The sequence below is a fragment of the Branchiostoma belcheri genome, unplaced genomic scaffold (assembly GCF_001625305.1).
Source record: "Branchiostoma belcheri isolate BF01 breed outbred unplaced genomic scaffold, Haploidv18h27 scaffold8, whole genome shotgun sequence".
Lineage (NCBI taxonomy): Eukaryota > Metazoa > Chordata > Leptocardii > Amphioxiformes > Branchiostomatidae > Branchiostoma > Branchiostoma belcheri.
In genome coordinates this window covers 4424160-4443833 of record NW_017804464.1, presented here as the reverse complement: position 1 = coordinate 4443833, position 19674 = coordinate 4424160, and the positions used below count along the sequence as shown (strand labels likewise).

Below are 19674 nucleotides of genomic sequence, written 5' to 3'. Positions count from 1 at the left end.
AACCATGTAAAGTCTCAATGTGTATTAAGTTCAGAAGGGATATAATCTATCCTGTAGGTTAAAAAAGATATTGTTTACTTTCAGTAGGCAAGCCTTAGATACATTCCTCTATGTGACTATGGTTTAAAACTTCTTAGTATACTAATTACACACGCATTATGATACATTGTTAGTAGTTCTAAAACCTAAAGCAATAATTGTATGGAAAAAGATATTGATTGCAAGAATAGAACAAGGACATTGAATAGAATGATCCATTTCTTTTTGTGTGAAATTGAAATGGGCAAATCTGTGAATCTTCTTCATTATATGCGCCTTTTCCAAGCATCCACTCGAAAATGGGGATGTGCTAAGAGAAAATAGACACCGAGTATGGGAGCCACGGTATACAGGTGTACACAAATGATGGCATCGAGACCAATATACTACATGTAGTACTTGTTTAGTCATCCTCACGTGTCATTGAGGACCCCTAGCGATCCAAGTAAAATTTACCGCAGCTGGATCCTTTTTTTTGTGAAATTGTATTTTTAGCGTTAGTCGTTTTTTTCATTCATTCATTCATTCATTCATTTTTTATCAATCTGCCTTCTCTCTTGTACCTTATAGGATTAGCAATCTTGATGCTGATTGGTTACGTGATGGTGTATGTGTATGTTATCCAAGTAGGAAAACGTTCTTGTCGTTTTTTGTCACCAATGCCTAGTGGAGCTCCGCGTGCGTGTAATTGTGAAAGGAAGAGAAGAACTGGGAAGGAAAATAATATTTTTTTCCTGCAGATAAAGCGTAGATTTTCAGATGATGTTACTAGATTTCAGAGTTTGACATATCAAACGCAATTCCCTCATTCTCCCATTTGATTCGGACCGTTATATAGTGCACTGAGAAGGATATTTTGAGAACGCCAGAATACTGTACAGAAAGTACGATTTGTCCGGAAACCAAGGACAGCTTTTATCCTCCTTGCGGAAACCTAATCTTTCAGTAGTCTATGAGTTGTTTACATCATCTCTTTCTATTTTTTCAAAGTTCACACTATGCATGACATTTTCCGTGCTTATATATATACATTTGTAATGTAGCCGGGTTGCCAGGTGGTTGGCGGCCCGTGGCGGATGTCTGGTCCCTGTGCGATAAGCTTGCGGCTCGAGGCGGGACTTCTTGTGTTACATCTACCGGGCTTTGACATTCATCCCACACGGCAGAACGTTCAACCTTTCCCAAGGTCTGTTGGCATACTTGGCACAGTTGTAGTTGCTACACCATATTTTTCTGCGTCGTCGTCTTCTTTGGTAAGTACCTATCACCTATAGTGTATCACATATAGATCAACTCTATAACATTTCAGTACATTTTCTATCTTCTACGTATACAGCTTTTGATAGTTTTAAAATCTCTGTTGTTCGTCTTTATGTCTCACATGGTTTTGTTCCTGTATTTCCGATGTATGAAGTATGTGTAAGCTAGGACATCGTCTCAGGTTTTTCGAGAAGGGACAAGGACGTTGAGAGGGGGAAGTCAGTATGCAGTATGCAAAATCGTCTGACGATCTGCTGCTGTAATATGTGTTTTTTTAGCTGATATTAATCCGGAAAAAAGATACCACAGTATCAGTGTAGTTGTGGTCTTGCGGTCGGAAAACAACACAGTTTCAGCATCCGTCATTGACATGACAACTTTTCTCAGAACCCCTATGGTATCCTCTGGTCCCCTCTCCCGACTACGTGCCCAAATTAACGTTCAGTGTTAAGAGAGACCTGCCAAGAATGTAGACTTTGCCGACTCAGCAGATTGTCTCCAAGATAAGTTAAGGCCAATGTGCACTGAGGATAGGTGTTACTAGTACTGGTTCAGAGCCTGTGGTTCACTGTGCACTGACGCTAGGTGTTACTGGTTCACTGTGTACTAAACCTTGCGCAGTAAACAATTCTTCACTTGCATGCTCCCTTTTTACCTGCGCAATATAGTGGTTGTCTAGTCAACACACAGTTATAATAGCAAACTCCCGTCACTTCACTTCAGCTACGGTGTCAGCTGCCTTGTCAGCGAAAATTTAGTGCGCGCGGGCTGACCTCGCTAACCAGGCTTGTGCAACATCTTGAAGTCATTACCTTATCTCTACCAACACTTACTGTTGTTTATGCACGGTAGGTTGAAGACGGCCTGTGGGGAGTCTCGGGTGACTGAACTGTGCGGATGGGGTACTAGTACGTAATGTTATTCAGCACCATTGTAGCACAGATATCGGTGGTGCTTGTTTCACAACTTTGTTAGGAGAAATCTTATCACAACTGAGGAAACGGTAGAATCCAACCAAAGGGGAAGGGAACCCTAAATATCAGTGAATGTTCTCTGTGCGTGCAGGCCAGCAGTATTCTGTCTTGCTGAATCTTTAGGCCTATCTACGCTGCTGTGTGAGAGACTCGGGCCTAGTGGTGGTTGACGCAGGTGAGTTCAAAACAGTAATTATTTACTAGTTCACATGTGAACTGAAGTCAGGACCATGCTGTAATCTGCAGGGCATGAAAATGCTAACGTTTTAAGAACGTGTGAGTCTTTTTATTCCGTGCATTGCTGTTAAAGGAGAAAGGGTTAGCAATAAACCAGTTTCTAAACCCTGTATATAAAACTTCGCCTGAGGCCACATGTCCCCACACCACACAAAACATGTGTCGTACTATGCAATTTTCAGTGTCCTATCTGTACTGATCAACCAGTTTTACTGGTTTGCAACCATTCGAGCTTAGCGCCAAAAATACGACCTCGGCTTGAGACACCATATGGCATGCAATTCGTGTTTTTGCCAACTCCCTCGTGTTTAAAGGCATCCAGGCCTTAGTTGAAGGCCAGGCGTTGCTCAAACGTGTTTCTGTACAGGTGGTTGCCAAGATGCAGTACTACGCGTGTCCGCGGGGCGCGCTTCTCTGGGTGTGTGCCGTGCTGTTGAGCGGAAGCTGGGAGGTATTAGCAGGTACGCTGCTTCCTTTTGATAATGAAATACCTTTATTGTACATTCATGCCACGACGGGCTAGGTACAGGTCAAGACTTAACAGACACATAACAAACGTACTATACTAGGCTAATACAAAGTGTTCTAGCTACTAAGCTAATACAGAGTGGTCAACTTCTTCTCGCTTTTTTGTACAATAGAAAATGTGGGGACAGATCATGTTTGTGACACAGGGTTTGTTTAGACGCATCAAAAATATAAATTTACATGTCCTTTCAAATAGTCTCGATCCAGCAGACTCCTTTGCATGCCGAATACACAGTAAAAATCGGCATAAGGGCCTGCAAGCAAACTGGACCCTCTATGGCCGGCAAACTCCTCTGGCCAATTATATCCCATTTTTAGGCCGATTTCTACTATTTATTCAGCCTGCAAAGGAGTCTGGTAGAGACTACCTTTCAAATAGCTTCGGTGGCTAATGGACACTCCTCTGGCCAATCTATACTGACTTGCCACCCTATGATCTGCTTGGAGATCAATTTATTATAAAGATACCTCGAAACACCGTCTTGGTGATACGTGTATGGTAACTTTGTGTTCCTCGATAAACTGAGAGCCCCACAGATGTGTGATATGAATGAACTAAAAGTTGTAGAACATAGCCATAAACACTATAAAAGACTTGAAGAGATCGGTGTGGGGTCATGTAAGGCTAAAGGAGAACGGGACGGAATGTTGAACATCGTATAGCTTTCCTTTCTGACTTCCATTCGTCTCTGACAGCCACTAAAAACGTTACAACCTTCCAACTTAACATCTGCTTGTGAATCAAACAATAAGAGTCAAGGTGCGAAGAAAAGTTTGTTATTATGATACATCATGATGTAGGAATGTAATCAAGAAGATCTTTCTTCGCACACCGCCGGGGGCCTGGTAATTACATGCTACTAGTGTTAGTCCTACTGAACTTTTGACCTAAAATTTTTCAAAACATTTGTTATCATAATCCATGTAGGCCTAGAAGGATTATGATAGCAAACATATCTTTTGACAAAGCAATATCCCCTTGATCATCATCCAGGAGTAAGGCGAATGAAAAGTACTCCAAATACTAAAGGCTCAGGCACAATATATATAATTTGTTACTGAAAATCACCCGCAGCTACTGCCAAATGGCACAGTCGGATCTTTATGTAAGCATACAAAACTAGAGTTCCCCGATCTCATACCTTCGCCAAATGACTGACAAATTATAGATTAGATTATTCCCCCCTGATTTAAGAAATAGGAACCTAATTTTCATGAATTATATCATTTTATCATAATCTCAACCAAAAGACAGTCTTATATAAACAAACAAGGCATTCTAGTATTTCCTAATAAATTATGCAAATGAGGTCCTGATTTGAATCAATTATGTTTAATGATGTTCACCTCAACTTAACTTTCAAATACCATAAGTATGAAATTACAGGCAGTTATCATTACATAATTATAAAATTTTCTCATTAATTATGCAAATTAAGTCATTATTAACATAATCAATATCTGCCTGTGTTTCTCTCGTTGTCAATTACCAATGTCACAAGCTTCAATTGTCGTATTATGGAATGCAGCTGATTTATAGAATTTCCCCATAAATTATGCAAATTACATCCATATTTGCATAATTGTCACATAATTATATTAAGCATCACGTAAGTTACCTACATACCAAAAATCACGACGATCCGTCAACCAGTTATTGAGTTATCCTCTTTTGAATATTTTCAAGAATATATCCCTGCAGTTCCAGAGCAAGCCACTAGGGGGCCCAAACTCACGTCACTTCTTCCCCAGCACAAGAGCTACCTACCATTTAAATTTCATCACCATAACATGTCTAGATCATGAGATATCAAAACCGGAAGTTCAGCTGCAGTACCATAACAAGCCGCTAGGGGGTCCAAAATCTAATCATTTTGAGGTCTCATCAAGACCTACCCACCTACCAAGTATCAGGACAATCCATCAAGGCCTTCTCAAGTTATCGTGTTGACAGACAGACAGACAGACAGACAGACACACACACACACACACATACACGAACGCCTCTGAAAACATAACCTTCTTGGCGAAGGTAACAACCACGTACGTGAAAAGTTTAATATGTGTAGTACCGATTACTCATGATGCGGTGTACCTTCTTGTCACTTTGAGCAAAGATCACAATCAAATCAGTTTAAATCTTGGCGACAAAACACGAGTTTAAAACATATGTTCTCCTATAGAGACAGTGATTTAGTCTGAACGGTGTGACCCCGGACTGCATGGCACGAGGACAACCAGGATGGTTTTGTGCCAAGAATTTAGCTCTCGAATTTTCTGTAAGAGGGTAAACAGCTGGTCGAAATGTTATTTTGAAGTAAGGAGCTGTTTTTGGAATTCTGTAAATTTACAAAGAGACGGACAGGGTCCTTATGGAAGCTGAACTTCTACAATGTTCTACATGAGTAATGAAAAATAAAATAAGTGATGAAAAATAAAAGTAGTAAAAATAGAACGGAAGTGTGCCGTCCGGTCTAGACCCCTCCCATGAAAGTATGACGGTGTTCTGAAGCCGTTTGCACTTCCACTTCGAGTCCAGAGGATATCAGACCACACATGGTAGTCTTTTATGAGCAAAATTTGATCTAGATCTAGAGTTTGTGGCTTTTGAATGCCACCGTGCTTCTACGGTTGGCTTTTTTTCTGTATCACTAGACCGATTAGCAGACCCGCCTACCTTTAGCAACCATTTGAATCATGGTAATAACTACCATGCTTTGAACACCCCAGATGAAAATTTGTCCAAAAATGGCAGAAGCGCCCAGTGCAGTCACGCCAAAAGTATTGCCGGAATCGGTCTAGTTTTCGGACAGGTATACCTAGCCGATAACATCGATCAATACAACCATTGGAACCATTTCGTAGCCACGTACAACGGCGTAGGTTCTAACGGCCGTATCCCTGCACCTGTTACAGGTAGCTGTAGCGGCTGAATCCCTTCCTCTATTACAGGTGGTTGTAACCTGAATCCCTGCAACTGTTACAGGTGGTTGTCACCTGAATCCCTGCACCTGTTACAGGTGGTTGTAACCTGAATCCCTGCACCTGTTACAGGTGGTTGTAACGGCTGAATCCATGCACCTGTTACAGGTGGTTGTAATGGCTGGATCCCTGCACCTGTTACAGGTGGCTGTAACGGCTGAATCCCTGCACCTGTTACATGTGGTTGTAACGGCTGAATCCCTGCAACTGTTACAGGTGGTTGTAACCTGAATCCCTGCAACTGTTACAGGTGGTTGTAACCTGAATCCCTGCAACTGTTACAGGTGGTTGTAACCTGATACCATGCACCTGTTACAGGTTGTTGTAACCTGAATCCCTGCACCTGTTACAGGTGGTTGTAACCTGAATCCCTTCACCTGTTACAGGTGGCTGTAACCTGAGCCCCTGCCGCCATGGTGGCACCTGCGTCAGTCTGGAGGGTGCGCATGCCTACCGGTGTGAATGCCCAGCGGAGTATGTGGGACAACACTGTGACTGTAAGTAACACTCAGAACATAATGCAACATGTCTGTCGTTGATATTCTTTAAAATAGCAAAACTGGTGAAGAAGCAATGCCAGTCACTAGAAAAAGTAGAAGACGCGAAATATTAGGGCTATTGAAAAACTAACGATTGATGTCGTTATTATTCAAATCTAATTTACAAAAGGACGACTTTCTAGTACTCTGTGACTTTTCCCCGTAGTTCTCCTTGCTGGTTGTGGGCACCAGGTTGGCCTGGCGGATGGATTTATCACGGATAGCCAGTTGTCCGTCTCCTCGGCGCTGGACAAGAACGACCCGCAAGGTGGCGCTGGGAGACTGCACGGAGTTGTTCCGTGGAGACCATCCGCAGACGACAGCCATCCCTGGATACAGGTGTGTGTGTGTAAAGGTTACTTAGAGTCCCACTTCTGTCGTCTCTAGATATGACTTAGCTAGATAATGTTAGCGTTTCCATTTTAGTCATTGCCAAGGCAAGGTGCTAGTAGGGGTACGAGCTGAAAGCTAAAGAATACTTTCGACTTCGTTGCGCCTCACCAGGGGTGCCAAAGAATTCAAACGAATTTTACGGAATTCATACGAATTTTACTAAATACATACGATCCATTACATGGAAACATACGAATTTCGCTAAAAACCTACGATCTATCACCAGAAACATACGAATTTTACGGAATACATACAATCCATTACTCGGAAACATACGATCCTTACAACTTTTTGGTGATTCAGGCGCAGGTCACCAAAATTAGTAAGGATCGTATGTGTCCTTGTAATGTATCGCATGTATTTCGTAAAATTCGTATGAATGCCGTAAAATCTGTAAGAATTCCATAAAATCGTTTGAATTCTTTGGCACACCTGACTCTTTAGACTAAACGTGGCGTGATCTTAACAATGCGCGACATCTCCACTATCATAGCGATACAACTATGGTATCAAATGTGGCATAGCTGCATAGTTGTTCTTTACATATGTCTGCGCAATCTGATGGTTGAGTCAAATGTGGCATAGCTGCAGTTGTTCTTTACATATGTCTGCGCAATCTGATGGTTGAGTCAAATGTGGCATAGCTGCAGTTGTTCTTTACATATGTCTGCGCAATCTGATGGTTGAGTCAAATGTGGCATAGCTGCAGTTGTTCTTTACATACGTCTGCGCAATCTGATGGTTGAGTATTCTTGCATAACGTAACAGTCAAGTGGTAATATCTCTTGCAGGTTGACCTTAACGTGACCTCCACAGTCGTGGGTGTCATCACGGAGGGCATTAGACAGCAGGGGTCGGCGTATTACGTCACGAGTTTCACCGTCAGCTCCAGTCTGGACGGAGTCAAATGGTCCCCGTACACAGACCCGGCTTCGTACAGGGATATCGTACGTTTTGGTTACATTATCATACATATCATTACTCTCCAAGCAGAGGTTTGGGGTTATTTTAGCGTGTTTTAGGCTTTTTTATCGGGGTTTCTCTTTTGCACTGAATTTTTTCCCACCAAACCCAACACCAGTGCAAAAGAGAAACCCCGATAAAAAAGCCTACAAACATGCTAAAAATAACCCCAAACCCAAACCTCTGCTTGGAGAGTAATATATCAAGAGGGTTTGTCCATATTGTCCAGGGCTAATTGAGGACGAATATCACTTTTTAATTGTATGTCCTAAATATACTGATAAACGCAATTCACTACTCACTAGACTATCAAGTTTTATTCCAGCATTTGCCTTAATGAACTTGCATGCTATACATAGGGATATACATAAAAGACTGTATAGATATAAGAAACTCCTACAATGATTGTAAAAGTTCATACCTATCCCATACTTGGCACCCACTCTTGTATTAGTTAGGTTAGCCTTATGAACATGTAGTTAATATGTACTAGCTATAGTAGACGTCATACCTTATACCCTGTACAACTGTTGTGCGATAGATTTATCTATTATCTATCTAAAGTTAAGACCTAGTAATACGTGCGAGCAATAAGTTGCAGTGAAAAATTTCATGATCAGATACTCAGCAAAACAATGAAATATCATAATGATATGGTAATAATTGTGGAATGATGAAATACTTGTTTTTCCCTGACAGCAATTTCCCGTGAACAGCGTCAAGGCGACCACTACCCGTTTTGAGTCTGCGCTGACCGCGCGGTTCTTCCGACTGTACCCGACCAACTCCACCGTGCCGGACGACATACGGCTCAAGTTGGACCTCCTCACGTGTAAAGGTATGTATGGCCCGTTTCCCACTAGGATAAAATTGTCCGGATCGAGCCGGATTCGATTCGCGTTGATCCGGTTCCGAGCCGGATCGAGCGGGACCGAGCCGGATCAAAGCGAATCCGGGCAATTTTATCCTGGTGGGAAAAAGGCCTACGACTTCCTTCATTATCATATATAATCGTACATTGTCTTTGGTCACAGAACTTGCTTTAAGGTTCTACAGTAGAGTATCGAATAAATGAGATATAACGTTTCATTGGTTTCGTATTCGTTGACGTATACGTATTCAATAGCCTTGAAAGCTACAGCAAGTCAGATTCTTGTAACATTCAATGTTTTAATTTTTTTTTATCTCATGTAAGCAGTCACGATACTGAAACTCATGTAGGCTGTAGCTTTCTCCAAGAGGAAGGCACTGAACATACAAGTAGGTCATTCTGAAGCACGCCATTTTTCTCCTGTACAGACGACTGTTCCCACCTGCGGACGCCATGTCTACAGAACAGCACCTGTACCAACGACCAAGGTGTGCACGACTTCACCTGCACCTGTCAGGACGGTTTCCATGGAGACAGGTGTGGACAGATGGGTACGTGTGGATTACACGTAACAAATTTCTGCAGCATCGACAATCTTCTTTTCAGTTCATAAGTTTGCCCTCATCAACTCTTCATGCTGTATTACATATGTGGCCATGGGTTTTGTGCGGAAGAACGATACAGTTTCTTTAGAGTCAAACACAGAACAAAGACTGACACATACAAGCTAACCGACATCTCGCACATGCAGTCGTCCCTCAGTAAGACATCTGGAGCCGCAGAGTTCTCGTTTAGAACTTTCATTTAGCCTGTCACACGACCGGTTTCGCCTGTGTGGCTTCTTCAGTGCACAGAGTTTAAATTGACACATACAAATGTTTCTTCATTGTGCTATGAAACTCATGTATGCCAGTCGACTTCAGGTAATCTCTACGTTGAATCTAGCTTTATTTAGACATAGCTTTCCTCGACATTTCACAGATGAATACCGTACCTGCCCGGTACCTCTCGGTCTGGGCATGGACATCTTGGAGATCTCGGACGATCAGCTCTCCGCCTCGAGCCAGAAGAACGCCGCGGTGGGGCCGGGCATGGCCCGCCTCGACTTCCGCAAGGGAGGCTGGCGCCCCGACCTCACAGACTCCCAGCCATGGATACAGGTCAGAAAACAGTGTTGGCTGTTTTATCACACTGATTATAAGCTTATCACGAAAGTTCATCTGTGTTGGTAGTATATAGTAAAATGTTGAACTTTATTCCAACACAAGGATGACACAGAGATTTTCAACGACCACTGTCGCCTTCATCATGATAATTAATGACGAATCACTTTGAAATCTTATTATAAGTTTAGTATTCTTACAATATACTAGTATTCATACTCACTGAAAGCCTGTCCCTCCTTTCTTGTCTACTTCGTTCCTGACATACCAAAAGATTTTCGAAGGAAACAGCAACTGTGTTGTTGCTTTTTACGTACCTTTTTTTCTTGATGTTACTATTTTTGTCATGCACGTATCTATCTGAAATTTGATTTAAAAGCAGTTACGTCGGCTTTGGTTCAATGAAGATGTTGTTAAGACTAGAAAAGTAACATTTGCAAAGCCAATGTATAATGTTTACCTTCGCATATGGTCCGCTCTGTTAATTCTTACTCAAACACATTCGTTATGGTGACAGGAGTCTAAATCCCTCCTACTATGAAATTGCAACATTATGTAACCCAACACTAGTTACCGTGGTGACAGACGTCAACAAATCAATTCATTGGCCAGGGCAGAGGTCAGTGCTTGGAGAAGAAGAGGACGAAACTGAGCAAAAACAGTATATTTTCCTTCGGTAAACATAACAAGACAGCAGTACTTCGTATGTTGTTACAATCATGTTACAATTCTACTTCGTATAGGTGGATCTTCTCCGTCCAACACTGGTGACAGGAGTAGTGACCCAGGGCCGCACGGGAATATGGGTAGAGACGTACAAGATAGGCTACAGTGACGTCACGGATGGCGGCTCTTTTGCCATCTACAAGAACCCGGATGGAAGTGACAAGGTACGATATAACAATTGACCGTATCTTGAGACGATGTTATAAGCAAGGGCATGGTGTCAAATACTCTTTTGATCTACAAGAATGATTAATAATAATTGGCCTATTGGTCAAACATTACCCGTGCAATCGCAGCCTTTTATAGCTGAATTGATGCAGGGTTTACAATGGATCACATAAGAATCCATCAATAATCACAAACAATGAAAAAATACACATGATACATATATAACATATTTGCTCCACACACTTGTGGAGCTGTCCCAAGGGTCTGTGCGGCTGCCTTTCGGTGCCACAAGGTGACCTCAATACGACTTTCCCCAACCGAAGTTAGGTACCCATTCACACCTGGGTGGAGTAAGGAAAGTCGTGTAAAGTGCCTTTCCCAAGGGCACAACATCGGGGCGTATGTTTAGAATGTTTAGAAAGCTCATTTGGTTCTGCTGCATATGTGATACGATATGTGGTTCCCGTGCAGGTATTTGAGGGAAATCTGAATGACGGCGACACGATGCGGAATGACGTCAGCCCGCCCATCCGTGCCCGCTACATCCGGGTCATCCCGCACTCCTGGAGCCCGCCTGGGATCAAGTTACGTCTGGAGCTGCTCACCTGCGACTGTAGGTGTTTCAAAGTCAATGTCAAACTTTATTGCACAACAGTTGTAACAGGTAGAATGTATGGCAAGCTGTTTAGAGTTACTATATCTAACTGATATCTATTCTAACGTTTATAGTAATGCTTAAAAGTTCTATGTATCGAAACTAACACTATACTATTTCATAACGGTGAACATGGCTTACATGATAATATATATGAGTTCTACATGCTATGCGAAACCCGGATTTTTCACGGTTTTCTTTGGATGTTTGGTCAGCGTTCCATCACAATTTTGCTCGTGCCCAGTACGTTCCGCCACGTGCCTTGTACAGTGTCTTTGCACTCACGTGACTTTGACGTAATATAGCGTCCGCCATGTTGGTGGGTTAAAGGCTTATGTAAAGTCGTTATCTAACAATTATTTTGTACATTTGATTTTCCACTTTCTACGACCAGTTCTCTTCCTATTCCTGCAGACAGTTACTGCAGTACTGCCATGGGAGTGCAGAGCGGCGCTGTTACAGACGACCAGATGTCGGCCTCTAGTTTTAAAGCCGGCTACCAGCCCTGGAGAGCGAGGCTAAACGGCACGAGGGCCTGGCAGATGGACCCGGAAGACCGCGGGCAGTGGCTGCAGATAGACCTGCTGCGAGACGTGCTGGTGACCGGGGTGCAGACGCAGGGGCTGAAGGGCGGGAATGTGGAGTCCTACCGGCTGATGTACTCAGGCGACGGCACGACGTTTGTGACATACAAGAACAGCACCGGACAGGACATGGTATGTGTACCTATCATGCATGTGGAAAGTATACAGTACCGTTTTACATTTCGTGAATGAGCATGGCTTGTGAACGCTATCGAACAAAAGAGGAAATTTGTACCATTTGTATCTGGACATAGTCTGTATCTGTATCGGTATAGCCAGTATAACCTATTACTGTCAGCCTTGTTAGCTTTCGTCTGCTCCCCAAGTTTGGCGGGGAGTGGATCTTGGGGAGCGGACGAAAGCTAACAAGGCTGACACTCAGGCTAGGTATAACCACCCTTCGGCGTAAAAAAAAAAACAGCTTCGCAGGCATGAGGCAGCTAGATATATATATCTAACACCGATCGACTTGTCACACTCAGTCTTTGCACATTTAATTGCAGGAGATATTTAAAGCTTTCTAGTGATGATGCCCCAACTGTGCTTGTTGGCAACGAAAGTGATCATGGTACTTTACCGCACAGAAATCTATGCTTGGTGTTTAAGACCTAACGACAATATCTGCAACTTTAGGTCAAACGATTTAACTGTATCATGTCCACATGAGCCAACGGTTATATAGGCTTTATTAACGGTTTAATGTTTTTTAACGGTTTATGGCGGTTATATGACTTTTTTTCCAGATCTTTGACGGGCACACTGACGGAGACACCGTGGTGACACACGAACTGAGCCGGCCTGTAGTAGCTCGGTACCTACGGTTCAACCCACACACATGGAAGGCCCGGTACCCTCGGATGAGGGTCGAAGTACTGGGCTGCAACGGTAAGGCTGGGCCTGATAAAGCCGACAAGATTCCTACAAACTTCTATAAAACCAGCTGCAATCTTTCTGGGATTTGATGTGATTTATTAAACTGTATAAACAGATATACAGCCAGGACTGCCCTGCTAGCCGTAAGGCTATTATAACCCTCATAACTATCCCTCATAACTGGACAATGAATAATTAACAATGTCGGTTACAATTCAGATACTAGTACATGAACATAGGTAACAGTTAAGTCATTCTGAGTACGGAGACGGCCTGTGTTATTAGCCTAAAGTTAACAAGCTAACTAAAGGTGTCTGAGCTGAACTCCATGTGTATTACTTTACAATCAATTCAGATGCAATAACAGAGTACCCAAGAAGTTATTCTAAGTATGAAGGGATAAGATTAATAGCTTTGAGAAAGTTTCTTTTCTTCTTTCCTAAGAAATTCCATTGAGTCCGCCGAGCAACGTTAACGCGACGGCCGCTCCAGCTGCCGTGTCGGTGACGAGTGCCGCATCACCCCTCACCGCTTCCAGCGAGCCGCCGAACACTGCCGCCCTGACAATACCAGCAAGGGGGTCATCACCGTCTTTAGCAGTGACGTCGTCTACAGGAAAAACTACAGAACAAATTGCGATCGGTACAGTACTCAAACCATCTTTGGCTCACTCACAGTGAAGCACACTACTATATGGCTGTTGGAGATAACGGTACCATGTCTACATAAACACAGTCAGTTGTATGTATGTTGTTGTCGTCATCGGTGAAGGTTAGACATCCAGGTAATAAGATAACATTTGATACATATGCTTGGCATGTCCAGTTGCTTGAACTGTTTTTTTGGCGTGATGCTTCATAATTCCTTCGTTTTAGAAACTTGTCGCTTAATTTTAGGGTCCAGTACAGCCATGACAGAGGCTCCCTCTACTACTGCAGTTCCGTGGCCAACGCCAAGTTGGACAGTACCCTCTATCCCAGGTAAAGTTATAAAAATTTGTTCCCTCTCGATTTCCTTTTGTGTTTCCTAAAATCAACTCAGTGCATTAATGTATCATCTATACTCACCCTCAGTTGAAGCCTGTAACCAGCCACTCGGGCTGGTGAGCGGCGCTATTGCAGACGGCCAGCTGACGGCGTCCTCTGCGCAGCCTGGGTACGAGGCTTTTAAGGCGCGGATCAACGGTACCCGATCTTGGCACATGGCGCAGCTAGACACGCAGCAATGGCTACAGGTGGATCTGGGTAAGGAAAGGTTTACATAGAATATACCCACAATATTCTACTTACTACTCATTCACTTACTCACTCACTCACTCACTCGCTCACTCACTCACTCTCACAATAAACTTCATTAATTCATAAAAAATTCATTCATTCACTCACTCATTCACTCACTCATTCACTCACTCATTCACTCACTCACTCATTCACTCACTCACTCACTCATTCACTCACTCATTCATTCATCCATTCATTCCTTTCCATTCTTTATTGTACAAAATGTAGTTTGAACTGTCGAAATTAAACACATGCAGATCATTTTTTGGCAAGTACTCGTGATACACGGCTATTAAATGTGAGACAAATTCTATGCTTCTCAATCTTATTCCTTCGCCCGCTACTTGCCTCTATCGGAGTCTATCCTGTGGGTTGACGTTATGTGGGTTGAGGTGGTGGAGGTCATCCCTTACATTGTCAATCCATTTCTTCATATTCCTACCATGAGCATTCTGTAAACAGGCTAAACAATGTTTATTCATATTCTCCTTGTTATTGTTATTGTACACACAATTGCCAAAATACCCATCATAGATTGAGGTTTAGAATTATGTTTCATGTTCCGAGGAAGGGACAGCTTTTCACCATCCACTGTCATCTCTGAACAGGACTCCTGACAGATTGTCAGCTCTAACAACTATAGTGATTGGCCTACCCTTCGCCCTTTTTATGATATACGCAATTGCGAAAATATCCATCATAAATCTATATCTGTACTGCTACCAAGTTTTAGAATTATGCTTCGTGTTCCGAGGAAGGGACAGATTTTCATTATCCACTATCATCTCTGAACAGGCCAGCTGAAGATCGTGACAGGTATCCAGACCCAGGGGAAGTGGGGAGGGCACGTCAAGTCCTACAGGCTGCTGTTCCACGGACAGGACATGACGGGGAACTGGACAGTGTACACACAACCCGGAGGGGGGCAGGTATGTGTTGGGGGGGGGGGTCTGGTATGTGTTGGAGGGGGGGGGTGAACTACGCTCACGAATCAGTCGCAGTGACATTTGATGGTACATAAAAAGCCAACTTAGCACAAGATTTACACATAGCCAAAAGCTTTGACAAGCAATACCGTCACAATGTGATATCGATTAATTAATTGATTGATTGATTGGCTGGTTGATTGTTTGTTTGATTGATTGATTGATTGTTTGAAACAACCCTATGGCATGCAACAAACAAACAAGCCCTTTCCTGGCCTAGAACACTCGCATAGTTATGTGGTGCTACGTGATGTTAGAACGTCATTGAGCGATGTTATAACGTGTGTATTGTGGCAGGTTCTGGAAGGCAACTCAGACGGTGATTCTATCGTCCAACACGACCTGCACGTTCCCATGGTAACCAGGTACCTGCGCGTCAACCCGGTCACGTGGCCAGGCGTGCTGCCCCGTCTGCGAATGGAAGTTCTAGGGTGTAACAGTAAGCACACTTTTTTTAATGAACCAGATAAATCGTTAAAAACAGTAAATAACAACTTGGGGTGTTACTCTAACGTTTCAGTTCCACGCAAATGTCTCTTCTACCGCTATATATTTGAGAAAGACAAGGCGAAACCCCGCTCAACATCCTTTTGATAATGCTAAACAACTTTTAGTTTTCGCTGTAGTTTCTCTGCTCCTATGACATCAACTGTAAAATTATGTTAGCGACACAAAACTACATAACAGAAACAAAACGCGTTTAGCTGTATGTGTCCTGTTTTGCTTTCTTTCCTCTGGGTTGGGAGTTACGACTCACGCACCAACTAGGTCTCTCAAACGTCTTCTAAAATACCTTTATTTTTCATTGTAAAAGTGGCTGCAATCACTTTGTGTCTGTGTCCTTTCATTTGTATATATTACTGTTTTTCTGAATAAAAAAAAAACAAGTGAACTAGTCTATTGGCGTATGGGACTCCTTACTTGGTTTCAAAACTTTAAACCGTTGCCCTTTACTTTATCTCTGTCTCAGTCTATCCCGACTGTTACCACGCCATGGGGATGGAAGATGGCGGCATCACAGACGGCCAGGTGACGGCGTCATCAGCGGTCCCTGGGCACGAGGCGTGGCGGGCCCGGCTGCACGGCCCCGCGCCCGGGGCGTGGCTGCCCAACGCTGGGGACGAGAAGCCGTGGCTACAGATCGACCTGCTGCAGCCTACAGTGGTGACCGGGCTGGAGACACAGCCTCTCTGGGACGGGCCCACCAACTACCTGCCGACGACTGAGTACCGAATTTACTGGTACCGGAAATTCCAGCTGTTCTACTCGGACGACAGCAATCAGTGGACGGTGTACAGCGACTCCAGTAGGACGGTTAGTGTAATGTACAGTTCAATCTTACATCCGTGATAGTTGCATCAGGTTGGTAAGTCACTGAATGAAGAGACTCTTTTTTGACACGACAAAGCATTCAGCCGACGTTATTGCACAGCACGGGTGATGCTGTAATAGAATAGATGCGTTCCCAAACGCAAAACTTGGGCTGAATACAACACTTGGTTGCGTAAAAAAAGAGTACCGGTAAACAAGCTTCCTGGTCAGGTTTGTTGGTGGCGTGTTGACTAACATTGTCAGAATTTAGTTACTTTTACTTTTATTTACTCCAAGCAGAGTTTCAGTCTGATGGAGACAATATTTCTCGGGCCAACATCTTGACCTGAAGAGCAAGAGGTTCGTGAGATACAAAACTTTTATTTCTGCTCTTCTGTTCTCTTGTCCAGGTGTCCGACGGAAGTCCCGGTACCGGGTACGTGATGAGACATACCCTAGCCACGCCGGTTGTGACGCGGTATCTGCGGTTTCAGCCCCTGAAGTTCCCGGGCGCCCCGCAGGCACTCAGGCTGGAGGTGCTGGGCTGCACAGGTGGGTGTGGCTTCAGATTTGTTGCCGGGAAATTTTAGTTCTTCTACCTGGGCTTCGACGAAAAAGAAATAAAATCAACTAGAAAGGTAACATTTGCAAAGCAAATAGATAATGCTTACTTTCGCATATGGTCTGCTCTGTTAATTCTAACTCAAACGCATTCATATATATGGTGACAGAAGTCTTTAGAAATCCCTCCTGCTACAAAATTGCAACATGATGTAACCCAACACTAGTTACCATGGTGACAGACGTCTGGGTCAGGACATTGACCTTATTAGTTTGGAGAAGATTATTGTGGAACCAACTATATTTTTATTGATCTTTAGGTGGCTGGAAGCCAACCCCGTTGCCATTGGTCACCACGGAGTCCCACGTAACTCCAGCCCAACTCCCACAGTCTACTGCCGTTTCTCCGTTCCAGTCAACAACATCCAGACTCCCGCACACAACTACAACAGCCAGACCGGTAATATCCACAACAACACCAGTCAGGAAGACAGTACCACAGTCAACAACAACCAAACATGATATCATACACACCACAGAACAGCAGACAGCTCTACCTACAGACAGAACCACGGCATTGCCACCTGAAGAAAAGTCTTCACTCCGCTCAACCTCTACTACTCGACTACTGACGACACCAGCACAAACCGTGGCAAGATCTACGACTAAACAACCTTTGACGGAATCTACCACAGTTAGAGTCACTAATTCCCGGACTACAGGGGAATCAAGGTCAAGTACTGCTTCGACACCAGCTCAAACTATTGCATGGTCTACGGCTATGAAATCTTTGGCGGAATCTACCACACTGAGAGTCAGTAGTTCTCAAACTATAGGAGACTCAAGCCCAAGCACAGCTTCGACAATCTTTTACTCTGCAACAAAATCAACACCAGACAAGAAAACAGAGTCTCCAATCGTTAAAGCTGGAACGAAGGCATCCATAACAAAAGGTGTTACTGTGCCAAGTTCCACTCTACTGAGTTCTACAAGAATGGAACAAGACCATACTACTAGGAAAACGGCTACAGAACAATTGAATAATGTTGGCACTACACAATCAGCTTTAACCGAAAGACGAACAACGACTGGAAAGTTAAACAGAACGGACGAGTTTAGAAGTTCTGAGAAAAGAGACAAACAGAGGAGTGGAAGTGCGCGGATTCTGTACATCACGGTTGGAGTGATAGGGGGCGCCGCTGTAATTGCTGTCTTTATAGCACTAGTGGCCTGCTCGCGGGCGAAGAGGTGAGTTGCTAGTTGCAAATTGTCACCCCATTTTTGTGATACATATGCTTGGTACATCTTTTTACTACATATACCAATTCTTTAGCATTCTTCAGAAAGGATGACCCAAACACTTGTGGCGGACACGTGACGCGTCAGTAACGAGCCAAAGCTGCTCAAAAATCGGGAAGAATGTAAAAAGTTCGATAAGATTGTTTCCGTACTTTCCGTTTTACTTATTTTTTAAGAAATGTTAACCATATTTATATTTCAGGCCTAAGAGAACTGACCGAGTCATGCTAATGGAGGAATTCAGCATAGACAGCTCCCCTCTTCACAACATGGGGTAAACAGCATTGAAATCCCACTGTTCACATTGATTCTATTCTATACTTTATACTTTATCATCTTTGTGTTCTTGCAATGTATGTACACATTCTTTGCCCTGATCATATTTTTGTTGCCAAACACAGGGAGTTTATAGATGCATCAGATAATCCTACAAATGACAGGTTGGTTAAACTCTTTTAATTGTTTAATTATTTCACTCTCTGTATTTGATTTGATTACTTGTACTTGTTGGTAAAAGCTATCCAATAGGAATATGAATCCTAATGTTCTGGTAGCACATATTATGATCTTCCGTCCCAACATCTGCATGGATGCCGGTGTTGAAAACAGGGCTTATTTGCATTTTCTATGTTCTTGGCCAGATTAGTACTCTACTTTTATCCAATAATTGATCATTTATTCTATTTTATTTATTTTTCCACCTCTCAGTGTAACAGAGGACACCACAGGTCTACTAGAACATGGCGGAGACAACCTGACATATCAAACGTGATAGAAAGTGAAAAATGTACATATACAGGTTATATCTTACTGTTGACAGTATTCTTCTAATAGTTACAACGCATATACTATATACTAACCTTTGGTGGCAGTGGTTTTGCCAATAAAGGCTTTCTAAAGCTTGTTGTGTTGCCTGTTCTTTATGATACTGAAGAGTAAAGAATGTAGACAAGATATTAATCGTCAAGTAGCAAGATGAAGATGTCCACAATACAGCGATGCAGAAGTACGATACAAAAGTATCATATCCACACAGTACATGTACAGTGTCGGATAAGAACACATTACTTCATCGTAAATCATATATAATTATGTAAACAACTGATGGAAGGCCGACACATGTTAGGACTACAATAATACTAGTGTACGCTCAAACCGCCGACTGAAGTGTGCCGATTTCGGAGGAATGTACGCTCAAAACCGGAGGAACGTCCGCTCACCTGGAGGAGTGTACGCTCAAACCGCCGACTGAAGTGTGCCGATTTCGGAGGAATGTACGCTC

General features: G+C 43.1%; 1 protein-coding gene across 2 annotated transcripts; it reads left to right on the top strand.

Moving 5' to 3' along the window:
• The first annotated feature begins 1190 nt into the window (after nt 1-1190).
• Nucleotides 1191-19612, top strand: LOC109486104. Of its 2 annotated transcripts, XM_019789792.1 has the most exons (24): nt 1191-1292; nt 2152-2448; nt 2878-2971; nt 6407-6517; nt 6726-6898; nt 7744-7899; nt 8615-8753; nt 9215-9337; nt 9768-9946; nt 10693-10839; nt 11315-11456; nt 11913-12214; nt 12826-12967; nt 13400-13597; nt 13852-13935; nt 14029-14199; nt 15031-15164; nt 15519-15660; nt 16192-16535; nt 16943-17084; nt 17414-18341; nt 18595-18666; nt 18794-18832; nt 19101-19612. In XM_019789792.1, exons 3-24 carry the CDS (start codon nt 2890-2892, stop codon nt 19162-19164), a joined length of 4014 nt encoding a protein of 1337 aa, XP_019645351.1. In that variant the 5' UTR covers nt 1191-1292; nt 2152-2448; nt 2878-2889; the 3' UTR covers nt 19165-19612. The 2 variants fall into 2 exon arrangements, with proteins under 2 accessions (XP_019645351.1, XP_019645352.1); XM_019789793.1 differs by lacking the exons at nt 1191-1292; nt 2152-2448 and having other exon boundaries at nt 2757-2971.
• Nucleotides 19613-19674: the final 62 nt, after the last annotated feature.

What these genes read in the sequence shown, in the direction of transcription:
- LOC109486104 (XM_019789792.1), top strand. Translation starts at nt 2,890, where the DNA reads ATGCAGTACTACGCGTGTCCGCGGGGCGCGCTTCTCTGGGTGTGTGCC. An exon ending in AGACAGGTGTGGACAGATGG is followed by an intron (nt 9,338 to 9,767) that starts GTACGTGTGGAT and finishes GACATTTCACAG; the next exon opens with ATGAATACCGTACCTGCCCG. An exon ending in CGAAGTACTGGGCTGCAACG is followed by an intron (nt 12,968 to 13,399) that starts GTAAGGCTGGGC and finishes TTCTTTCCTAAG; the next exon opens with AAATTCCATTGAGTCCGCCG.